Source organism: Platalea leucorodia, assembly GCF_965183815.1.
Source record: "Platalea leucorodia genome assembly, chromosome: 3".
NCBI lineage: Eukaryota > Metazoa > Chordata > Aves > Pelecaniformes > Threskiornithidae > Platalea > Platalea leucorodia.
The window spans coordinates 124,024,903-124,048,566 of record NC_138825.1 but is presented as its reverse complement, the minus strand read 5'-3'; the positions used below and the strand labels follow the sequence as shown (position 1 = coordinate 124,048,566).

Genomic DNA, 23,664 nt, shown 5'->3' with positions numbered 1-23,664 from the left:
CATCTGTTCTGTTCAACTCTTTAGACTCCAAAACAGGGTAGCCATTTCCAAGCTGCCTATTGACCCTGGTCAATGCATTATCTTCAGTCATACATAGACACTAATTTGAAAGATGGATTAGCTGACCTGAGCCCAGACTGGGCAAGTAGAGCTCTAAAAATTTAACAGCATAGGCAGACAGGTTCTGGTGCTTGGGCCCCAACACTGTTCATTTATTGGTATTAATGTATCTTTGTCTTCTGTAAGTTGCAGGCGACCGTTTAGACTGCTGGCTCTTGCACCCTGCTGAATTACAGAAAAAGCTATAGGTTCTGCAGCAGCATTTCTTTTATGAATGATGCACTTCTTACAGTGCCTGTGAGCCCTGGAAAAGAGAGACTGCTTTTACAGGGAACCAGGGGAAAAACCTGCTCCTGCAGAAGTCAGTGCTAAGACTCATGGAGTCCTCAGCGGGCCCTCTTATTGCATTGTAAAATTCCTCCTGGCTCCCAGGAGGGGGAATTAAATGCAAATGTGAGTTGATGATGGGACTTGCATCATTTCATGGCTCCAGAAGGTTGATGTAATGCCAGCATATCTGGTTTAATTGCTACTTGCTCCTACTTACAGATTAGGGACGTGCAGAGGAGCAAGTAGAGTGGAAACACTTTTGTCCTCCTATTCACTCTCACCATGTGCCCAGACTTTTCTCCTCTCAGCTTTTATTTCAAATGAGGGTTCTGAAGGTCACCAACAGGATCAGCTTCTGGAAACAAGGGTAAAGGGGCCAAGCTGGAGCAGTGTGTGTTGCTGGGAGGCATCCTCCTAAGCTGCTGAACTCTTGATCATCAGTGGGGAGATGGGTTGTTCCTCTCCCATCTCACCTGTTTCTCTCCCTTGTTTCTAAAGGGAGCCAAGTGGTACCAGCTTAGATGTCTAAGCCCACATCTTTTCTTGGTTAGATGATTCTCACTGTATTTTGCTCTTTTTGCTCCCAAGGCTCAGCAAAGTCCTTTGTCTCTCCACAGCTACCCTATTCGGGCAGAAGGTGGACTGGGCACCCTGCAGTGTCGCGTGGAAGGGAACCACATAGGTTGGTGAAAAGGGGTAAAAAAACATGGGGTTTTGTTATTCCTGCAACTCCAGAGAACAGAGGGAGGGTGTCCATCATAAGTTCCTGCTCTGTCTCCACAGTTAGGAATGTGGCTCGGGGCTGAGTCCACAAAACCTGCTTCAGATCAAAGCTTATCGGTCTTCAATACAGCAACTGCTGTGATTTGTGTCCTCTGCACAGCTTTGGAGAAAATGAAGTGCAGTGCTCACACGAAGCCATGACATGATGTGGACATTGCTGACAGCAACAATGTGATTTGGGGTCTTTGCTCAGTTTACTACTTTTACTTTAATCCTTCTTGTATGTGATGGACCTTCCCTTTACTGCTTTATCAGAGGAATAAATTGGGTGCTCACCTCTGTTCATGGTCTCTCTGGTAGAAGGTTGGATCCCCTTCCTTCTTCCTTGCATTCAAGCACTCTGAAGAAGCTTCTGATTTCTTTTGGAGGCTTTGAGCAGCAAGCTTCCTGCTTGGGAAAGATGATTTGACTTAGATATATAAAATAGAAATTAATATCTAACTCTAGTGTAGACACTGATGGCGCAATACAATAGCTTGAGCTTTTGAGATATCTTGGGGTATCTAGGAGCTCTCCAGTGGGGTGTCTGAAGTCTGCACCTTCCTAGCATGGCAACTGAGGCCACATGGGATCCACAGGACTGAAGATGACACAAAGCATTTATGCTTAGGTAATCATATCCTGCTCCTGAGATTCAGCTTGCAGGTTCAGATCTATACTGTACATACGTACTGTTATGTTGTTTACCTACAGTCTAAGGATCTAAGCCCCCGAAGCTGATATTCAGTTCAATTCCTGCATACACACTCTGCTGAAATCAACACAGTTATACTGTTGTAAGGAAAATATAAGGAAGAGGAGAATCAGGCCAGGACACCTGGACAAGGTTTGGTAGAATGCACTCTTCATGGGGCCCTCCAAGCTTCTGCCATAAATCATATTACTTTTCTCTCCTCCAGGGTCCCACAATGTTAGCTTCTTGGTGTTTAACAAAGGAAAGTGAGTAAAAGAATCTTTTTCTCTCTTTTTCTGTGGTTTTTCATGGGGACACAGCTCCATTTCAGTCCAGGATAAGTGCATGATATTTTTACTGAATCTTGTGTTTCATTGCTTAGAAATAAGGTTTTGCTATTGTGAGAAGACTTATTTTATCTTCAGTGCCCAAAGCATGTCATCTGTTAAGCCTAGCTGAATAAAATCCTTTCACTTTGCTTTTAACTCTTCATCCAAATGGGAAAGAATTTAAACATAAAAGGAGGTGAAAATGGGTTTTGATGGTATCAAAACCATACTTTACAATCGGACAGTACTTCCAATAAAAAGTTTCAGCCATGTAATGGAGTCTCTTGAATCAATGCCTCGATGTGCTAGTGAAAGGTGTTGTTGGTCCTTGTAGAAATGCTCCACTGGAGAGTGAGTGTCCAGCTCTGCCAAAAGAAGGTCTACTTTAACTTAAATGGCCAAGGATCTCTCAGGCATTTTCTCTCTCTTGCAGGTCAGCAGTACACAAAGGTGCTTGGCTCATCAGTGCCAAACAGGAGCTTTTCTTGTATCAAACACATTCAGGTATTGCACTGATACACCTCACTTGGTGCACTGTCCCTTGGCAGTCACAGCATGGGCTAAGGAAAGACCTCTCACTGTTGCTCTTATCAATGACATGATCCTGTTGTGTCACCAGTTTGGGTGTGCCACTCCCCCGGTATGGGTTTGACTACACAAAAAGCTGCAGATCAAAAATTTCAAGAAAACCAGATTTATGTGCCAAGGCTGGGTGTGCTGCCATGGGCTGCATTGTAAATCCCCAGTGACTCAGCTTTCCTCTCAGACAGGGACATGTTTGAATTCTCTGTTTTGGACAGCCTAACCTGAGACAGTCAGCCATGGAACAGCAGTCTGACAGGATTTGGGATGATGTTGCTTTATCATTGTTCCCTGCCTTGCCAGATCAGCAGCAGACTTGAGGTGTTGCATCTAGAGCAGCTTTATGTTACTGTTCTCCCTGAAATCACACTGTATTTGGTAAGATTGAAAGTTTAGAAATGCTGTCTTTAGGATGAGATAGATCCTACAGCTACAAGGAGGAGATGATGTTCAGCCACTCCAAGAATTGAGTTCTGGATAAATGGTGAATGGCAGGTTACTGCACCACTAATTTAAAAAAAACGCAGCTTAAGGCACATTAATATTTAGAACTTCCACAACACATTTCCAGCTGTGTTGTAGACAGCAGACAATGAAATCCTGAACACCCACTTAAGATTATGGTCATGGGCAAATAGTGTCCAAGATCCAGCAAGGTCGTATGCCCAACAGCCAAAGCAGAAGTAAGGGATCAGGAAATGCTGAGCACTGGGCAGCCTTTGACCTTGGTCAGAAGTTGCATAAAGCTGAAAGAAAGCAACTTGGTTCACCTGTGCAGGTCCCCAGCAGGGTCCCGTTAAGTTTTGCTGTTAAGTATTGACCTTTCAAAGGGCTGAAATTAATGTCTTGAATGCTGAGAAACTTGGTTCAAGAGATAAAAGCATTATTTTTAGAACATAGCCAATACATGACTGCATTTTGTATGTTGTTTATAGCATACCACTTGTTCAACTATAATTTAAAATAATTTTGTAAAGGAGCATAATTTTGTGTCCTTATTTACAAATTAAGGCACAGTAAAATGAAATAACCCTGAATGGAGTTGGCTATTGGCAGAGCACCAGCAGAAACAGTAGACTGTACTGTGCTTGCCAGTAGTCAATATTGTAAAAGTAAAGTTTAAATACCAGATGAATTAACAAAAAAAATGCAGGTATAGACCAACATCTCTCATCTTTTTTTATTAGTCTTTTTTTTAGAACTATACAAATACAATTGTATTTGTTAAACTAGGTTAAACTAGGACATCTGTGTGTAAGGTGAATACCATCAAAGAGAAAAATAGGTTTCTAGTGTGGAAGGATATGACTATAGCAGAGATAAAATCCCAAAAGATTCTTGTGGTCATGATGTGGACACTCAGATGTCAGATGTTCAGCACTCTCCATTTGTCCCTGAAGCCTGAGGGACGACTGGAAAGTGTGGTAACATCTAAACCCATAGGCTAAATTAAGAAGTGAGTCAGACAAGGTCAAAAGGATTAAAACAGTTTTAATTCCACTTTCTTTTTTTTTTTTTTCTCTCTCAGAGCTCCTCGATAGCACAGAATATACCGGTTTGCAATCTGAGCGCGACAGATGCAACCACTGCTAAGTAACAGTGCAGGCATGACAGTATTTCTCCTGTCATGCGGCCAAGTTATCCATGTTGTTCATTCCTGGTGTAATCCCAGTGGCTGCCAAAAACCCTGTGAAGGATCAGTGAGATGCCTGTTTCATTCACAGGAGCCTGCTCCGGCTGGAAACAGTGCAAATGCACTGCTGCCTTGAACAGAAATAGGGCTGGGATTAACCTTTCCAACACCCGTTTTCAGATTCCCCTTTTCCTTCCTCTGTAGAAATAGCCTCTGTGTTCCCAGCTGGCGGGAGTCTCGGAGGAGGCACTGATCTCACTGTCACGGGGGATTTCTTTGAGGAGCCGGTGCAGGTCACTGCTGCAGGTAAGAGGAGAAATGTGTTAAAAGTTTGTTGTTTGGGGTTTTTGGTTTGGTGTTGTTTTTTTTTTTTTTTTTTTTTTTAATTTTTTCTTCAATACAGTCTTCATGGCCCTGACCACAAAACCCAGCTGACATTGATGGATACCAGTGCGGGAGTTGTAGGAGTCACCATCAGGAAGGTCCGGTTATTCTGGCTGTGGGCATGAACGATTTTGCTTGCTTGATAGTACAAGCCCAGGATTTTAGCAAAGCGTAGATCCCTTTTGGAAACAAGACGGGTTCATGCTGCAGCTCAGCTGTGTTTCTAAGTCTCACACAGCACATTTGTCTCCTTTTCCTGCTCCCAGGTGTCCCCTGTAAAGTCAAGCACGTCTCTCCCCAGCAAATCAGATGCACCACTGAGCCTGTTGGCAAGGGCAGGAGGCTTGGTGTGCCCCAGCCAGGTATGCTATTCAAATAACTGAAGGTCCAAACAAGCAAACTCTCATGGAAATGGAGGGCAGAAATCATTTGGTGATGAATGTGATCAAGAAACAGGGCTTTTCAAAACGCTGTCTGCTTCAACATCAAGCTAGTTTCTCCTAGGTTTGATAGGGAGGAGGGCCACAAAAATGATCAGAGGGATGGAGCACCTCTCCTGTGAGGAAAAGCTGATGAGACAGTTGGGGTTGTTCAGCCTGGAGAAGAGAAAGCTGCAGGGTGACCTTATTGCAGCTTTTCAATACTTAAAGGGGGCTTATAAGAAAGATGGGGACAGACTTTTTAGCAGGGCCTGTAGCGATAGGACAAGGGGGAATGGTTTTAAACTAAAGGAGGGTAGATTCAGACTAGATATAAGGAAGAATTTTTTTACAATGAGGGTGGTGAAACACTGGCACAGGTTGCCCAGAGATGTGGTAGGTGCCCCATCCTTGGAAACATTGAAGGCCAGGCTGGATGGGGCTGTGAGCACCCTGGTCTGGTTGAAGATGTCCCTGCCCATTGCAGGGGCAGTGGACTAGATGACCTTTAAAGGTTCCTTCCAAGCCAAACTATTCTATGATTCTGTAGCAAGGAAAAGCAAGTTGAAGAGCTCAGCCCACCGCTTGCAGATGGGCAACGGTGGGAGGAAGGTCAGCCTGGTGTGTAGGGCTGTGGAAAATGAGGGGAAAAAAGTATGGATAATATTTAGAGGAAGGATAGCTGAACTAGAGCTACTGCAGAGGCTTCTGGGGACACTGCTTGAGTGGAGCACTGCAACAGGGAATTATTGTGCATAAAATGAGGCTTAGCTCATTTTGACTGTGGGTCATCTCAGTACCTTTTCCTGCAAGAGCAGACCTGAGCTTGGTTGGATGTTCTGCTCTCTGCAGATTTTTGCTCTTTCTGTTGGAGGATTTCAAGGTAGAACAAATTCCCTAAAGCAAGATGTGTGTTCTGCCTCGAGCTGCAAAAAAGACCCACAAACAGAGCCAATTTATTATTAAAATTTTCTCTTCTGGCCTGCCTCCTTACACCACTGATTCTAGCATGTGCTCTGGGATTTTTGTTGGCTGCTACTGAGAACACTTTATTTTAACTTTCTAGGAAACAGAGGGCTTCTCTTTGAAGTCTGGGATGATGCCTCTGATCTGACAGAAGCAGGTCCTGGATATAGATGGCAGTTTGTACCCAATGCCAGTTCCCCTGTAAGATTTCTGTCTGGGGCAAAGAAGTCCTTCAGGTACTGAGTGATCTTAAAAAATGATGAAGTCATGGCAATCACCTTTAGCAGAGTAAGGTGTAGCAATAACACCTGACAGCTCTTTATAGCAGAGCCTTACATAGCTTCTATAAATCAAAGCAAACTCTCTGCTCTGAGGTCCTTTTGAAGCTCAAAATATGCAGTGAAGTGTTTTATTTTTCCGCCTTTTGCTTTCTCTCAGTATTTCTGCCCTACCTGGCTTAGATGTGTTGAAATGCCACAAAAGAAATTGCTGGAGAGGTAGAAGGAGCTGTCTAGAAGGTAGAAGGAGTTAGAGGCTGTCTTGGGCTGGAGCTCTGGCCAGATGTGGAGGGCCAGATCCTCAGCTGATGTTGGCAGCTGCAGTGAAGGTGGAGTTAATGGAAACAAACTGATTTGCCCCAAGCTGCAAAAATATCTGAACTGTGTTGGTGCCCATTGCCTCTTAAGAAACACCCTTGAAAAGCTGTGCATGAATGTTTTCATTTTTCTGTCACTTCTGTGTTCTTCTCAGTTGATCTTGTGTGTGATTTTGAGCCTTTTCCTGCCTGTTCAGGGTTAAGACTTTGCTTGAGAAGTGCACAAAAAAGTGACCAACAACAAACCCATACTTATTTTCATGGCGCTGTTTTTTTTTTTTCTTTTTGAAAACTTCTGTAAAGCATAAATGACATTTAATGTGAAAATAGGTCAATGTGAGCTTCTTTCAATTTTAAAATCTCTGAGTTTGTTTTGTTATAACTTGGTCTCACAGTCTTTCCTAGTTACTCAGTGTATGTGTGAAGATGGGGTGTGGGGCTGGGGGGTTTTTGCAGTAACTCTTTTGTATATTGTGGATGTTCTGCTTTTGTTTAGCTCCAGGCTTCGTGGATTTTTTGTGGCTCCTCAGACCAATAATTACACCTTCTGGATTCAGGCAGATGGTCAGGCATCTCTCTACTTAAGTTTGTCCCAAGATCCAGAACATAAGGTATTATTTTTGGCAGAGGAAAAAATGAGATCAGGATAGGAAACGGTTTTAATTAAGGTCATGACAAGTGGGAATTTCCCCAGTGTGAATTGGCTTATCGGCCCTTACTATGAATCTGTTGCAGAGTGAAATCTGTATGATTATTGTATTTGATGTTTTACATTGGCCGTATCAGCCGCCTAGCTCGTGAAAAACTCACTCTTGTAACCAGGATCTTTGAATGCCTTTTCCAGAAGATCTTTTTGTTAGTTCAGCACATCACCATCACTAACAATCTGTGCAAGGAGACCTGGAGGCTTGCTGTCTGACTTCTCAGTTTACCTCCTTTTTTGCCTGTGGAAATTGAACCAAAACATTGGTTCTTCCCTTTGTAAAGCTGAGAGGATGCTATAAATGAAGGCGATCTATCTCTCTGGGATGTTCTTAAGTCCAGTGACTGAACAGGGCTAGAAGACATATAAAGGACTTCTTATCTATAAAAAAAAAGAAGTAGCATTACTGGGCTTACTAATGGTAACACACTACATCTCAGAAGGCTGTAGACATAGTTCTTTCTTTTGTATTTGGAGGACATGAGATGTAGAACTGAAGTCATCCATGAAAACTTGCATGGGGAACTTATTAGGGCTAGGGTCAGCCATAAAAATGATCTTCTTTATGGTGTTGAACCCTAAACTGACGCTCTTTGAGATGATGGCTTTTTCCTGTATAATAGGAAAGAATGTGTCAATCATCAACCCACTGCTCTCAGCTGTAAGCACAAGTCTGTTTTTTTGGAGCTGTGGTATTGGACAAAGTGTCTTTTGGGGCTGGAGAAATGTCTCTGTAACTGATTTGATTGGTTGGTCTGGACACAGGTGAGAATAGCTTCTCTCCCTGCCGGCAATTCAGAGTGGTCTGAGAACTGGGTGAAGAGCTGGAGTGAGCATTGGCAGCCAAAATCCCAGAAATTTGAGCTAACTGCTGGTTTGAGGTACTACCTGGAAGCGCTGCATCATGGAAAGGCACCCAGCAATGGCATGAGAATTGGAGTCCAGATACACAACACGTGGCTGAATCCCCACGTGGTGAACAACTACTACATTGAGAGACATGAAATTCGGGCTCACGCCTTGCATCTTCCAGAAGTGCAGGTCAGTGCTGTGTGCTTGACCCCGGGAGCTGGACTAGCCCCGAGTCAGTTGGCACGGATGGCAGCAAATCCTAATTGTCTTGATTCAATTGACAGGGATGGCAGCAAATCCTAATTGTAAAGGCCTTGTTGGTGTCAGACATAAAAGTGTGTTCCCACCTTGTTTTTAACTTTTTGAGACAGTTGATGAGAATAGCATCACGAGCTGAAGGTGTTCATGGTTTTTGCACACATTGGTGGGTGTACGTAAACCCTATGGTTGCATTAGAGTCTGCTCATGTGTTAAAGTGTAAGCAATGCTGACTCCCCTCAGGTTTTATCAGCTCTCATTAACACCTCGCCTTGTTAACTAATGCTAATTAATACAAGTTTAGGATAGTTTTTATTTCCCCTCCTTAGTGACAGCACACTCAGTGTGTGTTATCTGGTCAACCCCATATTGCAGTCAGATGATAAAAGCTTTCAGCTTGATGAAGTGCTCAGCAATGGGAGAAGTTTTTCCTGGTGGTTGAACCCCACAGCTGCAGGTCAGGAGCTTTAGGGACCATTTGTGGCTGCCAGCGTGTCTGCACAGGTCATGTATCCCTTGTGCTCCCATTAACCTAAGAAAAGGAGCTCAAGGCTTGTGTCAGGAGAGACCATGGAGGACAAGAGCCATTTAAGAGTAGCTGAAGAGACTCTTGATTTACAGAGGTTGTAAATCAAGAAAATGCTGGCTGTAAAATCCTCTCAGTAGAAGATACCAGGTTTGAAGTCTGTACGTCTCACACAGTTTGTGTCTGTTTTCATTTATTTATTTGCTTTTTTGCTTGCTAGATGTTGACTGTGTCTGGTACAGGGTGTTTCAGTATCTCCTGGAATAACACATTGTACAGAATGATCCCCACAAATGCTACGGCTCGCCAGGTAGGCGCCATTAAATGCAGACACCCAGTCCTCTCCTGGGGTGTAATTGGTGGAGCTCTGGTACTTGACAGCGGTTAAGCATTTGGCCCAGAAGCTGAGATAAATTTTACATGATGTAGGGGTGATTTTTGTTATTGGGAGTGTCTCGCAATGGGATTTTCTGGGGGGCTGACTCCCAGGTACATTCTAAACATATCGCAACATCTGATCTTGGCCCGTCATGTCTGCAGTGAAGTATGTGGTATCCCTAGATACCAGACCCTTGGACTTCTCTAAGACCAGATGTGTAGTGTATGGCTCTAGCTTCAGACAGGAGCTCTGATTTGTCTTCTTCAAAATTCCATTGTCTCTTGATGTGGTAGTTGGTCACTGTTAAAACCATACCGGGTGATAGCTCCATGATAGTCGTTAGACATCTAGTCAACACAGCTGGTGGAGCCTGGAGGGGCATGCAGATGCCCAGGCTGTGATACAGCTCATGTAAGAAATCTGCACCTTTCTGAGGAGGTTGCTGGACACTTAAAGGATGTATCACACCCCTGAAGGGTATCAGACATGGAAATTTGCACTCTGTTGATCTGAATTTTATTCTCTACCATTTGGCTACCTGCTTGTTCAGAGCTGCCTTGCCACTGGTCCCTAGCTGATGAAAAATATAGTGATAACGTATGTGGTGAAGCTCTCTGCTGAAATGATCCAGATACTGTTGTACTGTGACTGCTTTTCCCTTTCTTAATTTTTTTAAAGGTACAAACAGCAATAGAGGAACTTCTTTCAATAGGATGTGAAGCTGAGCCAACTTCTGCTAAAATCCTTTTCCGTGATGGCTTTGAGAAAGAAGGTAGTGATCTTCTGTGACAAATCAGCAGTATTTACTGTGAGAGTTGATCTCCTTTTATGAAATAAATGTACTTTAAACTTTTAATGATAGTAAATTTACACTTTTAATGGGTTTAAGTACATACATTTATGTTTCTCAGCTATTCATTATTTGTATGTATTCTGATGGGGGAGTTTAGGGAACTAATATTAAAACGAACATGATTAATATAATAATGGGAGATTCTGTAATATGTTGTATGACTCAGTCATATTGCAACACACTTATCAAAGCAGGCGATACGTTTTGGTTGTTAGAAATGTTAGGAGTAGAGACAAAAAATGCAAGTTCTGGGGCATGTGAAGTTATTAATGTTTCAATATGTCTGCTGGGGAAGCAAACCTGGTGTAGCCCATAGCTACAGCTCAGGCTGTGGAAACAGCTGATTCTGACTCTGGAGGTCTTCACTTTCAGTGTTTCTTGATGACTAAAAGTGTGAAACAGTGCAAATACCTGTGGTATACTTGACTGGTCAGGCAAGGTGTAAAACATCAATTGCTTTTGTAAAAAACAAAATAAAATTATTGATAAGTTTTCTAACATTGAAGGTATTGGGCACATCAGAAAGCTACTCTAGTAGAAATTAACTCCAGTAACACTGGCACAGGTTGCCCACAGAGGTGGTAGGTGCCCCATCCCTGGAAAAACTCAAGGTCAGTTTGGACAGGGTGCTGAGCACCCTGATCTAGTTGAAGATGTCCCTGCTCGTTGCAGGAGGGTTGGACTAGATGACCTTTAAAAGTCCCTTCCAATGCAGACCATTCTATGATTTTATATCTGACAGCAATAGTAGTATACTTATCCTATGCCAAAAAGTGGATTAATGCCTAGAGACCAGGTCCCAGCCAGTAATATGTATATTTGGTGACTGATTCCTCCACGTGGAGGAAAGCAAGTAATTAACCTTAATTGGGGAGGGAGGGAAGCTTTATGCAGAGAAATGAAAATAGCAACTGGACATTCTTAATGTGATCCCAAATCTACAATTCTGCCAACAAAACAGAGAAAAACTTGAGCTAAATGGTGATGATAGTTCAACAGTACAGTGGGAATAAAAACTGATGCATAACAAATACAACAAAGGAGAACTTGAATTTTCATTGATGATTGTAAAATGTAGATAATGTTAAAAGACGGCAGAACAATGGTGAAATTGTGGTGAATGGATGCCAGGAAAATAAAAGAACAGCCACACACATTCAGACCTAGGGTCCATCTAGCCCAGTGTCCTGTCTTCAGCAGAAACCGAAATAGATGCCCAGGGAAGAGTAAAAACTAGATGACTATGTGTAATAATTCATCATTAATTCTCCCCAAATATGAAGTATTTTCAGCTCGATTAGTTTCCTGATTGTAATATGTTTTTTTAATTTAATTACCTTCAGTGGCTCTCCCTTCCCTGTATTTACAGTCTCCCCTTGAACACAGCTAGACTGCTACATTCGTAATTTCTTCCAGTGAAGATTTCAACAGCTCCAACATTCGTTGTACAAAGAACCACAGCTACCTCCGTTCAACTTTTTTTTTTTTTTTTTTTTTACCCTCTGCTATTAACTTCATTTTGCAGGCTTTATTTCTCTTCCTGGAAGAAAAGGTGAATTGTCAGTATGTAGTGACAGAAGAAAGTCTTTTATGTACTTATGTAGGAAGAGAAGAAATCCTAGCAGTTTTTCAGCAGCATGGTTGATAGACCAATGGAACAAACATCCCAAAGGGGAAGGTGGATTCACTGTTGCTTTATACATCAATTTCCAGCTTTGCCTGAGTGCTTTCTGGAAAGGAAGGGTGGATTTGGTCAAGCATACTCTATATGGCTAAAGATAGCGTTATTTGCCATGAGGTTTTATGGTCAGAACAGCAGTCTAGTGGTCCCTCCTCCTGTCTTTTAGCACCCTTAAGCTGGGGAACAATTGCCCTGCAGATGTTCGCCATTTATCTGGGCAGGGGAATACTTAAAAGTAGGACTGTTTGACAAATTTTGGATATCCCCTTCCTGTATTTTCATGAATCTATTGACTGTACAGGTGTCTTCTGAATCATTTTCAAGCCTCTCATCCCCTCTTATTTTTTTTATCTCTGTCAGATATGAAGGCCGTCATTACCACAGGACACATTGTCAGTAGAACAGAGCCTTTCTGTGGGATGTTCAGCGTTCACGGACCAAGCCAGCTGGTGAAAACTTCCCCTTCAACTCTACCAAGATATGATCTTACTGAATACACCCATGTAAGTGGCTGCTCTTGATGAGTAAGTTGCACTGGGGACTGAATACTCGGAGCCCAATCAGCGACATAAGATCATCTGGTCTGCCTAGACTTCCCCCAAATCTGCAAAGGAACATGCCTTTGGACTATGCTTCTGGACACAGCAGAGTGTCTTTTATTGACCGGGTGGATAGTTTGAGATCCCTGAGACGCAGATATAGTTTAACACACCTGGCTGCTGTCTGCTCCTGGGGATGCAACAATTGCTCAGGGAAAAGAAAAGGTGGGGTGGTGTTGGGAAAAGATGGAAGATGTAGGGATGACCACTTCTTGACAAAAGCAAAAAACAAGTAAAACCTTGTTACCTGGGTGTCCACTCTTGCTCACTTTTCTGCTCATTATCTACATGTACTTTTAATAAGAATAAGGTCTTGATTTCAGCTCTGTCACACTCTTTGCCACCTGGGGGAAGGCAAATAGTTGGGGGTTGAAAGAAAGGAGGTGGGAGGGAAAGACTTGTCCCCAAAGCCTCCTGCAGCCCTTCCAGACTCCCTCCAGTTTCCCTTCACAGACCTCTTCCAGTCCTTTTTCCCCACCTGACACCCATCCCAAACCTTATACCCTGCAAATCAAACCAGCTCCTCCAGTCTCCTTTCCTCCCTCCCAGATACTTGAAGTCCCCATTGGTACTTCCCAGCTATGTTTTGCCCCAAAACCTCACTGAAGCCTAAGGGGTCAGTTTTCATGCTATGTGGTGGCACGCAGGTCACCTGGATGCCAGGCTCTGTCTTCTTATAGGTGCTATTCAAGGCAATTTGGCCTTAAGTGGTGGGTTTTATTGCTGACCTTGAACAACATGTTTCCCTACTAATGTTAAACTGGGATTGAAACAGAATATAATATCTTCTACAGACATTACATATAAACTACCTGTGGTTTGATTGGTGAAAAATTTTTTCGTTGTTTTTGCAGGTGTGTTTTGCACATAAAGGCCATATGAGCAATATCCTTCATATCTCGGTGTCCTACACCAATGTCTCTTTATGTTCAGTGAAGAGGAACCTCACCTGCTTATGGGATTTCAATGAAACTGACACTAAAAGGTATCCAGACACTTAGAGTTTCCAGAGATTACACTTTCCATAGTAAGAAGGTGTACTAGGAAAACTGAAAGCAGTTCTTATTTGTACAGGAACAAATTGTCAGTTGGGGTAAGCTGACAGGTGCTCTGTCCCTGCAGAGGCATTCCTGGAATGTACTTCTACTTTTTTTGAGAATTTACTGAGTAAATGTGCATGTTTCTTGTTGTATGCACTGTCTCACCATAGTAATGCACAGATGGAGAGTTTGTTCTGTCTCTGGTAAGCACAACAGAAGGTTTCTGAGGACATTAATTTCCCAGTTTCTTTGGCAACAATCAATGGATTTTCTACAACGAGATAGAGAGATGAATTGATTTTTTTTTTTTACCCGCCAGGAACCTCATGAGATCGTTGGTACACAAAGTTTTGAAAATTCGTGTAGTCTTTGATTTTCTTTATTCACTTAGAATTACATGGGTTGAAAACATTTGGTGTTAGACATAAAGCTTGGAGCAGGCAGACTTAAAAAAATCAGGAGTATCTGAAGAACTTCAGGAAGTGAGTTGGCAGCTTGGGTATCTGTAAGGTTGTGTGAGGGGGCTGCGTGCATGCCTGGAAGGGGAAGAAGGGGTTGGGATTAAATTACTACATGGTGGAGAGAGCTGGGAGCCTTTAGCAATCATCTGGTATTCCCAAGGGGCCTGAACTCTGGATTGACCCCCGTTGAGGTCACTGATGCTATCATAGTGTTTTGTCAAAAACAGAGCAGTAGTAGTCATTCCCACATCCCACTCTTGTGATACAGAGGAGGACATCTAAGCAGAGATCTAAAGCTTTCTTTCTCACTATGGGGAACCCAACAGAAACACGTAGAGAGTGATCACAAGCCACCGAGCAAGTGTCTTGTGTATGAGTAAATAACAGTGGTACCTGATGTTACCTGGAAGCTTCAAAAAGCACCTCAAAAGTCAGTTATCAACACTACCTCACAGCAAAGAGAGCTTGCACAACCTTGGTGTCTTCCAGCTGGACATTTACCTGCACTGACCTCTGGAATGGGTGTGTGAATCTCTCCACGCTTCTCCAGGACCTCCCTGCCAATTCCCCGGTGTTTGTGCATCAGATAGACTTGCCGAGCCCTGTGCTGCAAACGGAAACATCTGGGTCATTTTACCTTGATGAAGTCATCATCACAGACAGAGCTGTGACTGGTAAAGGAATCTGTTGTTTTCTTTTCTGTTAATGTTACTGTCTTTCCAGGATACTCCATTAAAATCTTTAATGATAGGGCTGGTTGAGACTTTTTCAAAGGGGAAGGGTATTTCACAACAGGCACAAAAATAATTTTGCTTTCTTGAACTTATATTTTTTTTGTGAAAACAATCAAGAAGGAATTGCCAAATATCAATATTCTCGGTTCATTTGAAAATATGTTTAGACAAATGTAACTCTTGAGTGGTCTTGCCCAGACAAAAAAAAACAAAAAACCCCCAAGCAGATATGTTTCCAGCTATGAAATGAAAATAGCCTGGGCATACTGACAGCTGTTCTCCTTGCTCTAATGAATCCTTGTGCTCTTTTTCTTTCAGTTTCTCAGAGAGATCCCAAACCACCTTGGCCAGGTGGGAGGATAGTTGACGCAATATCTGTGGTGGGGTCTTCTCCCACTTACAATGTGTCCTGGATGGTGTCTGGCTGTGGTGCAAGTCTACCCCTTCTCTCTCTGAGGTAGGGACAATGAGTGGATCATCTCAATACCCTATAATACCTCTTGCAGTTCCCCCTGACATGTCTGGAACTGGTTGTCATCTAAGACATGACATGAGAGGCAGTGGAGGATAAGACTGCAGCTTGGCAATCCCTGTACTTTCAATGGAGTTTTCTCCTCTAGGCATTTCGAACAGGCCATGTCCAGACTATTTAGACTACTGAATCCTGCACAGATGTCTCTACTCAATAGATGGGTTGCAGTTCTAAATGAAGATACTTAATTTTACTCTCAGCACATGAGTGTTTTGAGCTTTGCTCACCATACAGGATCTTGAACATATATTGTAGACATCTTAGTGAAGGTATCTGATTCTGGTATTGAAGTTCCGTTGTATGAATGAGATTCAGTTGCTGAACCAGAGGTGCTTAAGATGTTTCAGCTAACCTGGGGTATGTAAGATATGCATGGGACACCAAGATATGATGTAGGACTAGAAGGAAATCTAAGCCCTTCTAGAATAGTGGATGGAGATCAGCCAGAGATGCTCCCAAACACCTTTAAAGACACCAATTACCATGTTAGGCAATGGAAGTCCACCTTATGTGTCCTTGTTTCCTGAGATGGTTTCTATTCTGGAAGTCCCAACAATGAAAGACAAGGCAGAGCCATAGGCTGACCAGATCAGAGAGTGCAACATTAAAAGCCTATACTGGCATAGAATAAGTCCTGTAAAAGTTGAATTGTATCCAGTTGAGTCCACAAGGACCTGATGGGAATAGAGCCAGGCAAGGGAGAAGCTGGAATGATGCAGCCTCTTCTCCTCTGCAGCAGCCAGCTGTTAGTTTGGCTCAGTTACTTCACCCAAAGTGACATGCTCACGCGTCCACAGGAAACCTCCTTTCAGAAGAAGGTGAACCTCACCCTGCTGTAACTTAATTTGGTTTCTTACCTTGTGTTCTCCCCTCTTTCAAGCAAATGCCAAACAACGTGTCATTAGTTTTGGGTGCTCTAGAGACAGCTAAATTCTCCTTTAAGAGTTGGCTAAGATCTGAAGAAAATTAGGTCAGGTTCCCAGAGCAGCCAAGTCCTTGCATTTCTTGGTGAAATCCATGGCTTTGGTGAATTCCTCAACCACCTGTCAGGGTTCAGAGACATAGTCCAAGTCAGCACAAAGGAAAAGACTGACACAATCCAGTTTATACCTCTGTTTTCCCAACAGTATAACTGCTCATCAGCAGCTCAGACTACTGTCCTGCAAAGCCTAAGTCTAAGAAGTCATTTGGTAAAACAGTTAAACCACGGTTCAGACCTTTCTCTTTTGTAGAAGTCAACTTAGCTAGCACAGCATAGAAGGATTTAACTTGCAAAAGTCTCTCCTTGAAAAGTACATTTAATTGCCAGTGTCAAATGTAGTATTTTGACACGAACCACCAATGCTAAAGGCAAGGATGAGACTACAAGGGGATGTTTGTGAGGTTTAATATGCATAAACAGAGGTGTAACTAACAGAAATAGGGGACGTTTTCAGTCCTGTGTGTAGCCTTAAAGACGACTGGCATTGGAATGCTACATATAGCACTGATGAGCACATTTTTCAAAGGGATTTAGAAAAATTGAAAAAAAAAAAACAAAACCAAACATGAGCATGATTATGGAGCTGACGAAAATGCCTAGGAGAGAAAGATTTAAGAAGCTTAATCTGTTTAGCTTATAAAAAGAAGATTAAGAGATGGATTGATCACAGTGCCTCTCACCAGGAAAAAAAAAAAAAAAAAAGAAGTGCTTAGCACTGCTGCGCTTCTGAATCTCACAGAGGAAAATGTAAGAGAAACCAGTGTGTGATGCTGAAGCCAGGAAGACTGAAAACAGAAATCAGCGCATGCTTTAAAAGTGGGTAGGCTGATCACTGTCTTCGGATTATCTTCGGAACAAACCTGGCTCTTTCTCTTAACTGAGCACTTGCTGTGCTTTAATACAACCTGCCGCGGTCGGGACAGGAATATTAACTAAAAATCTGATTTACCGGCTGTACCTCAAGCGAGAAGGCTCAGTGGTCCATTTGGTTTTGTATTCTCGAAATTTGCTCTGCAGAAGCCACGGCTGAAGTCTGAGAGACTTTAGCTGTTATCCAGACACTTAACCACATGGTGGCATCATTGTACCACAGAGTCTCTTTTTCCTTTGAAAAAGGAGAATTTTACTAGCAGGAGAGAAAATACTTTAAGTTTTAGAAATTGGGCTTTGGGTGAACTCTAATACTAAATATCGCTGTAATTCAGGGGAGTTAAGATTTTGATAGGCTCGAGGAGACTACAGGATGAAGTAGGAAAGCTTTTTGCTTCGATGTTGTAGCTGCTGTCCAGGCTTCATTGAGTTGGTCCTTTAAAAACACTGCTACTGGGGCAGGACTTGCTTGTGCTTGGTGTTGTATGAGCTATTTCTTCTATCATAATTAGAAAAAGGTGCTTTTTCATCGTTTTCTCTTGTGTGCATTGCCTACGTTATGTAGGTATAAGTTGGGAGTATTCAATTCCATTTGAGCTCTAAACGTGTTGTCCTTAGGTCCTTCAAGAGTGTTGTTCCCATAGGCATCCCTCTGCTGCTGGAGGCATGAGGATGTCAGGAGTGGGGGTCTTGACTTCTAACACCTTCATGTGAACCCCCTCTGTCACACAGAGGTGCTTTGCTTGGGGAAGGCTCTAAGGAGTCTGGCCACCTCTACGTCTCCACGGAGGATGTGAGAGTCAGCGTCACCATTCAGAGACTGCAGAAGTCATCTCCACCTCTTGGAGGGACCTTCCGCATCCACTTGGCCAATACAGTGATATCAGGTAAGAGAAGATGCAAGTACAGGTCCTGGATTTCCTTTGCAGGAAGCCAAGTGAAGAAGAGACAATGCTGAACCTTTGAAGTTCTCAGGGTACAGGCTGGCAGGTTAAACCCGTTGCAATAGTTGCTAGATCTTTTCATTTGATGTCCTTCAAGACAGGAGTTAAGGATTATAGGCAGGGCAGTATTTCTAGATGTTAGGTATGGAGTTGTTCCAAAATGCATGCAGCCACGATGAAATATTTACCTTAATGTTAAAGAACTTTGGATCAGATCCTGAACTGGGATTTGGCATCCCAAGGTTTCGTTATGCTGATATTTCTCCACTATGTATACTTCTGGTCGTCTTGTACGACAAGACCCGTGCAGGTCACCAGGAAATTCATTATCCTCTAGGATTACCAGGATTGGTAATTGGTTTGCAGATACCACAAAACTTTTGTGCATAGAATTGCTTGACTTGAATTAGTCACCCTTTAGATGCGCTAGGTTTTCTTATGTTTGCTTTAAATATTCAAAGAGGTTTAGAATGAAAGTGAGCAGGTTAATATAAGCAAGGCCAATGATAAAGTTCTTGACTGAGGAATTGGTGACTCAGTTATAGAGTCTAATCATAAAACAAGAAAACGTAACCTTAGAATATTCATGAAATAACTCTTTCCTCCATGCTGTCACTTAAGATTTTTCTGCAGCAGCTGAAGGCTCTCTCAATAGTGCCCTGCTTTGAATATCATCTTTTAAAAACTTACTCCATTACTCTTGTCCTTTTCCCAGGTCTTGTGCTTTCCTTTCTTCCTTATGAATTGGTTTAAAGAGATTTATTGTATCTGCAGCTTTGGCTATGGCTATTTATGTCAAAAGAACTAGGATTTAATTTGCATTTATTTGGGACTGGACTTTACAAAGTCATCTTCATAGACTGACTCCCCACACCCCCCCAACACCCCCCACCTCTCTCATCTAGGAAGTTTCCAGCCATTCTCTTTTGAAGGAACATGACTTGCACACTGAAATTTCATGTCTCCTAAAAATGTAGGTTGCATGTAATGAAAAGCATTACTTAGACAAAATTTCTGATGGTCCCAACTGGAAAGAAGTTTCTCAGTCTTCTAAGCTATGAAACAGTGCAGATCTTTTGGCATTTGGAATCCAGTAAATTTCCCTCTGCTGTTTTTTGCCAGTTGCAGAGGTTTGAACCACAACAGCCTCTCACTAATAATGAAATACCTTTCTCTTCTAGGAGCAGGTGGATGTACTCTCCTAGGGATGAGGATATCCACTGCTTTCTAATGTCTTTTGCAGATGTTTCAGTGCACATTTCCTCCCATCATCTCCGCAAGCTTTTGCAAGAAAACATAGATGATTCTACAGCCCCATACTTCAACACCAGTGACTTCATCGTGACCAAAGAGTCAAAATCTTGCTATGAAAGCATCTGGACACTGACTTGGAAAACAAAAACTGGGGATTTGCCCAATGTTATCAGTGTACAGTAATTTCTTTTACTAACACCCACTTTGAACACCATTCAATGTCTTTGGCCTTGGCAGAGTCATTCTCCCAATGCTTGTTTTTATGAAAATACCCATGAGACCTTAGGCAATCTATCTTCCTACTAGGAAGAGCAGCTTAAGCACATTCCAGATTAGATGATTAAAGAAGCAATTGCAGTTACAGGAGGAGAAATTACATCTTCAGAGCCTGTGCTTCAAAATGAGGAGGCTAGAATGTAATTTCTGTGCTTTTTTGCAATTCTGCACAATAAAGGGACTTCTATGCTGAAATGAAAACTATTATAATCACATTAATATTTCAGTACAGTAACTGAAGCTCAGTACAGGTTTGTGGCATCTTGTGGGCCAAGAAGGTCTTTTTCTGAGAACTATTCTTTATGGGTTCATATCTGGTTCTCATAAGTTTCAGATAAAGGTTCAGTTCACACTGTCCCATCTCAAGGTTTATTGTTTAAGTTTTACTTCAAGTAGAAGTGTCTTTTTTGAATAAACACTCAGACTGAGCTGCTTCCTTCCCCCAAAAAGAAAAACTATTTCTTTTTATATCCATCTTCTAAAAGCGTAAAATTATCTTCAATGAAGCAATGAATTCTCATGCTCAAAACATTGGCCTGGATGGTGAAAAAAGCTTAAGCTGCATCTTCAGCTGTAGCACAGGCCCTTGTTTCACCCAAAGTCATGTTTTTGAGAAGCAGATGTTCAAAGCTATTTTGTTGCCTAATTCCAAATGATATTATTGAGTATTGGAAGTTTATTTGCAAATTTGGTTCCTGAATCTCTTTGCCTCAGTTTCTTACCTGCAAGGTGAAGATGGGAACAGGGAGGTGTTGTGAGGTCTTGGATAATGAAGATTTGGACCTAGAGATAGGAGTCATGGAAGAAGCTTGAAAAGAAGTTTCCAGGAGTTATTTGCTGCCTTGTAATGACTCTGTATGAACTCTGGGGGAACGGTTTTAATTTAAAATCACAGGACAGAAAGGGGTGAGAAATTTAAATTCTTTGTTCTTTGCCAGGTCTCTGCTGAAAACCTCACTGGTCTGAAGCCAACTGTTTCTAGTCGTGTGGTTTATGATGGGGGTGTATTTATTGGGCCAATATTTGGGGACATGCTTGCTACCTCCAATAACAAAACACAGGTGAGTTAATGTGCTGTCACACTTCTTATTGATTCACTTATTGATTCATCATGTAGATCCAGGAGTCTCACAGGTATTTAGGTACCTACTTCTGCCACAAAATCCTTTCAGAAATCTACTATTCTGTACTTTGCCATAAATCAGTCAGATTCATCTCCCTGATTTGTACAGCAGGACTTTCCTCCAAGAACTATTGCAGGTGGGGAGAAGGGTCATCATGGGTGACGGAAGACAATTTATTTCTTTTGAGGCAGTGGCCAAGGGCTGACATTGTCTCTGGACCCCCATCCTTGCTGGGTCTTATGCTGCTGGTCACCAAACTTGGGAATGATACTCTATTCATCTGCAGAGTTCCAGCTGTTACACTGATGGGCAAAATAACTGAGATGCTGGCTGTGGTACTAGTCTGTGAATTAGGCAAGTCCTTCAGCCTCTGTGGATCTCAGTTCTTCATGTGTGAAAAGGGAGCAAGGAGGGCTTCCTGGCTGAATGAATCTGCTGGATGGACAAACGTTTTGCAAACTCAGATGTTGCAGAGCAGTGCACATTGCTGGCTTTGCTTCCAGCAAACACTACTAGGCAGTGTAGCGATAGCAGGGTGATGCTGGATGTGCTTGAAGCCCAACTGTGCAGCACCTGGGGCTAGGTCATCCCACTTTTTTGGTGAGCCTGTTCCACAGACATGAGGACTGCCTTGCTACTAGTGGTTCTATATCTGTCGTCTGTGGTGCAGATATACCCTCAAATAGACCAAATGAAACAAGAACGGCAGCAGCAATCAGATTTCCTCTTTGTTTTTGAAGCTTTATTCTGGTTTGCTGCTAGCAACAAGTATAAAAATGTCCCTCTAATTATTGCATCTCTATTCAAGCAGCGTACTTTGTAACTCTGTGCTCCTTGTGTTTCTTGGAGACAGTCTGCTTTTGCTTTTTGCAGGCACTGGTGTATCCTCCTGGCACACCCTTAATACCTGGGAGAGAGATGAAGAGGGGCTCTCCTATGCCCTATGCTTTGCCAGTTGACTCTTCTGAGATACTCAGAAGAGATCTCTCTTGATATCTCTTGTTAAATAATCAAGGTCACAGCCCAGCTTTCTTGTTTCAGCATGAACAACAAGGGAAAAAAATAAAATTGAGGGCTGCGTGGGGAAAAGACACATTTTGGGATTCATTCTAATTAGTCTCACAGGGTGCTTTAAACATAATAAACTTGTTCCCAAGGCAGGGTGGGAAGAACTGGGGTATGGCAAGCAGGGTCTTCAATGGATAACTAGAATAAGAGTTGGGAGGAGCTGTGAGTCCCAGCAAGATGGGAGCTAGGATCCTGCAGACATGAAGAAAGGCTGGAGATACAGCTTCCAAAGCTGTGCTCTCCTTTGCTGAAGACTGAGCCCTAGCAAGCCTTGCAATTAAATTTATAATGAGACTGCAGCAGGATAAACAGCTGTCTGATGGTGCTCTGTGCTGGCACAGTCAGAGCGCTCTCGGTAGCTCAGTGTGGCTACCGGCATTGCTCTGCAGGTCTACCAGATAGATGTGCCTCTAGAAAACACCTCTGTTCCCTGCCCAGCTTTAGGGATAACCTTCTTCTCTGTCTCCAGGTGGTGGTGGCCGTGAATGATGTCCTTGCAAACTGTTCTGGTTCGTGCTCTTTCCAGTTCAGCCAGGAATTGACACCCTTAGTCAGTGATGTGGAGTATTTTACAGGTAACAGGGCTTTGTGTCTGAACAAAATGGCAAAAATACTGTTCTGTGAAAAAGATCTGCCAGATGCTGATGATTTTGTGTATGTGTGTATTTTTTTGGAAATGCCTGATTTTATGGAAATTGCACTGTCTAGTGGGGCACTTCTGATCAGCTTCAGTCTTAAAGTATGTAGCACAGACATGTTTTTACAGCAATGTGAAGATGGTAGAGGCATAAAGGGGAGAGAAACAGTGGTAGGCTTGGTACTTAAAGTGAAAGGTCACTCTTGGCTCAAGTTATTTTTAATAGAAATTTAAGGAAAAAAGTAATAGCTGGACAGAAACAGGCAGGAACAGGCATTATGGGGGAAAATGAGAGGTCATCGGTGGTGTACTCTTTAGGATGTTCTGATGAAGATGGTAAAAACTTTTAAATGTTGGTTGAAAGTAAATCCTGGTCATTGCTACTTCAAAATCCATGAATCATGTTGTTGATTATATTCCTTCAGATGATGGGTCCCAGGCCACAGTAGTTATCAGGGGAGCTGGCTTCACTGAGGAGAAGCCAGCCCTGCAGGTGGAGGTGAACAACATAACCTGCCATGTCCTAATGTTGAATCAAACCAAAGTGGTTTGCCAGATGGAGAGGCTGCCAGCTGGAGTCTACCAGTTGACACTACTGGTAAGACCTTATGGCTTCGCACTCAACGCCAGCACAGGAGAAAGCATCGTCCTAAGAGTTGAGCCAAAGCTGGTAGCTATCGAACCGCCTACAGCTTCAGAGATTGGTAGGTCTGAATGCCAGACTGGATCTAAGGGGACATATGCTTTCTGCTTCTTGCTTTTCATGGCGTGTTTCAGTTCTTCTGTACTTTCACTACCAAGGTCATCTTCATTTGACAAAAAAAGACATAGCATGGCTGGACACATTGTGTGTACTCCAAAGCACTAGGGCAAGTTTCTTAAAGAGTGGCAGACTTTCCTTGGTTCTTTGTGGAGGCAACAAGTTTCCCTGACTAGTTTTGTTTGGGAATAGTAAGTTCAAGTGCAGGTATGTTTATTCCAGAAACCCTGAAGGCTAATAGTGTTTCATGGCTCACCTTCCCATATCCATTTGACACACAGCTTTGTAGTATTTGAACTAATCTGGCCTAATTGTGAAATGGCTAAACTTTGGTTCATCCCAGTCTGATTGAAATGAATTCATATTCTGAGTGACAA

At 42.6% G+C, this 23,664-nt stretch overlaps 1 protein-coding gene across 1 annotated transcript in view; it reads left to right on the top strand.

Annotated features, from left to right (window-relative positions):
• PKHD1 (PKHD1 ciliary IPT domain containing fibrocystin/polyductin) overlaps window positions 1–23,664 on the top strand; it is a gene marked incomplete at both ends in the record, with an annotated part of 265,493 nt that overhangs the window by 11,998 nt on the left and 229,831 nt on the right. Inside the window, 19 exons of the mRNA XM_082305891.1 lie at window positions 1,008–1,072; window positions 2,073–2,112; window positions 2,609–2,679; window positions 4,595–4,696; window positions 5,041–5,136; window positions 6,260–6,395; window positions 7,251–7,365; window positions 8,223–8,498; window positions 9,314–9,403; window positions 10,151–10,244; window positions 12,367–12,509; window positions 13,460–13,590; window positions 14,596–14,780; window positions 15,159–15,297; window positions 17,957–18,111; window positions 19,412–19,596; window positions 20,637–20,759; window positions 22,360–22,465; window positions 22,953–23,231. Coding sequence (XP_082162017.1) covers window positions 1,008–1,072; window positions 2,073–2,112; window positions 2,609–2,679; window positions 4,595–4,696; window positions 5,041–5,136; window positions 6,260–6,395; window positions 7,251–7,365; window positions 8,223–8,498; window positions 9,314–9,403; window positions 10,151–10,244; window positions 12,367–12,509; window positions 13,460–13,590; window positions 14,596–14,780; window positions 15,159–15,297; window positions 17,957–18,111; window positions 19,412–19,596; window positions 20,637–20,759; window positions 22,360–22,465; window positions 22,953–23,231 — 2,531 coding nt within the window. The remainder of the gene's footprint in view (window positions 1–1,007; window positions 1,073–2,072; window positions 2,113–2,608; window positions 2,680–4,594; window positions 4,697–5,040; window positions 5,137–6,259; window positions 6,396–7,250; window positions 7,366–8,222; window positions 8,499–9,313; window positions 9,404–10,150; window positions 10,245–12,366; window positions 12,510–13,459; window positions 13,591–14,595; window positions 14,781–15,158; window positions 15,298–17,956; window positions 18,112–19,411; window positions 19,597–20,636; window positions 20,760–22,359; window positions 22,466–22,952; window positions 23,232–23,664) is intronic.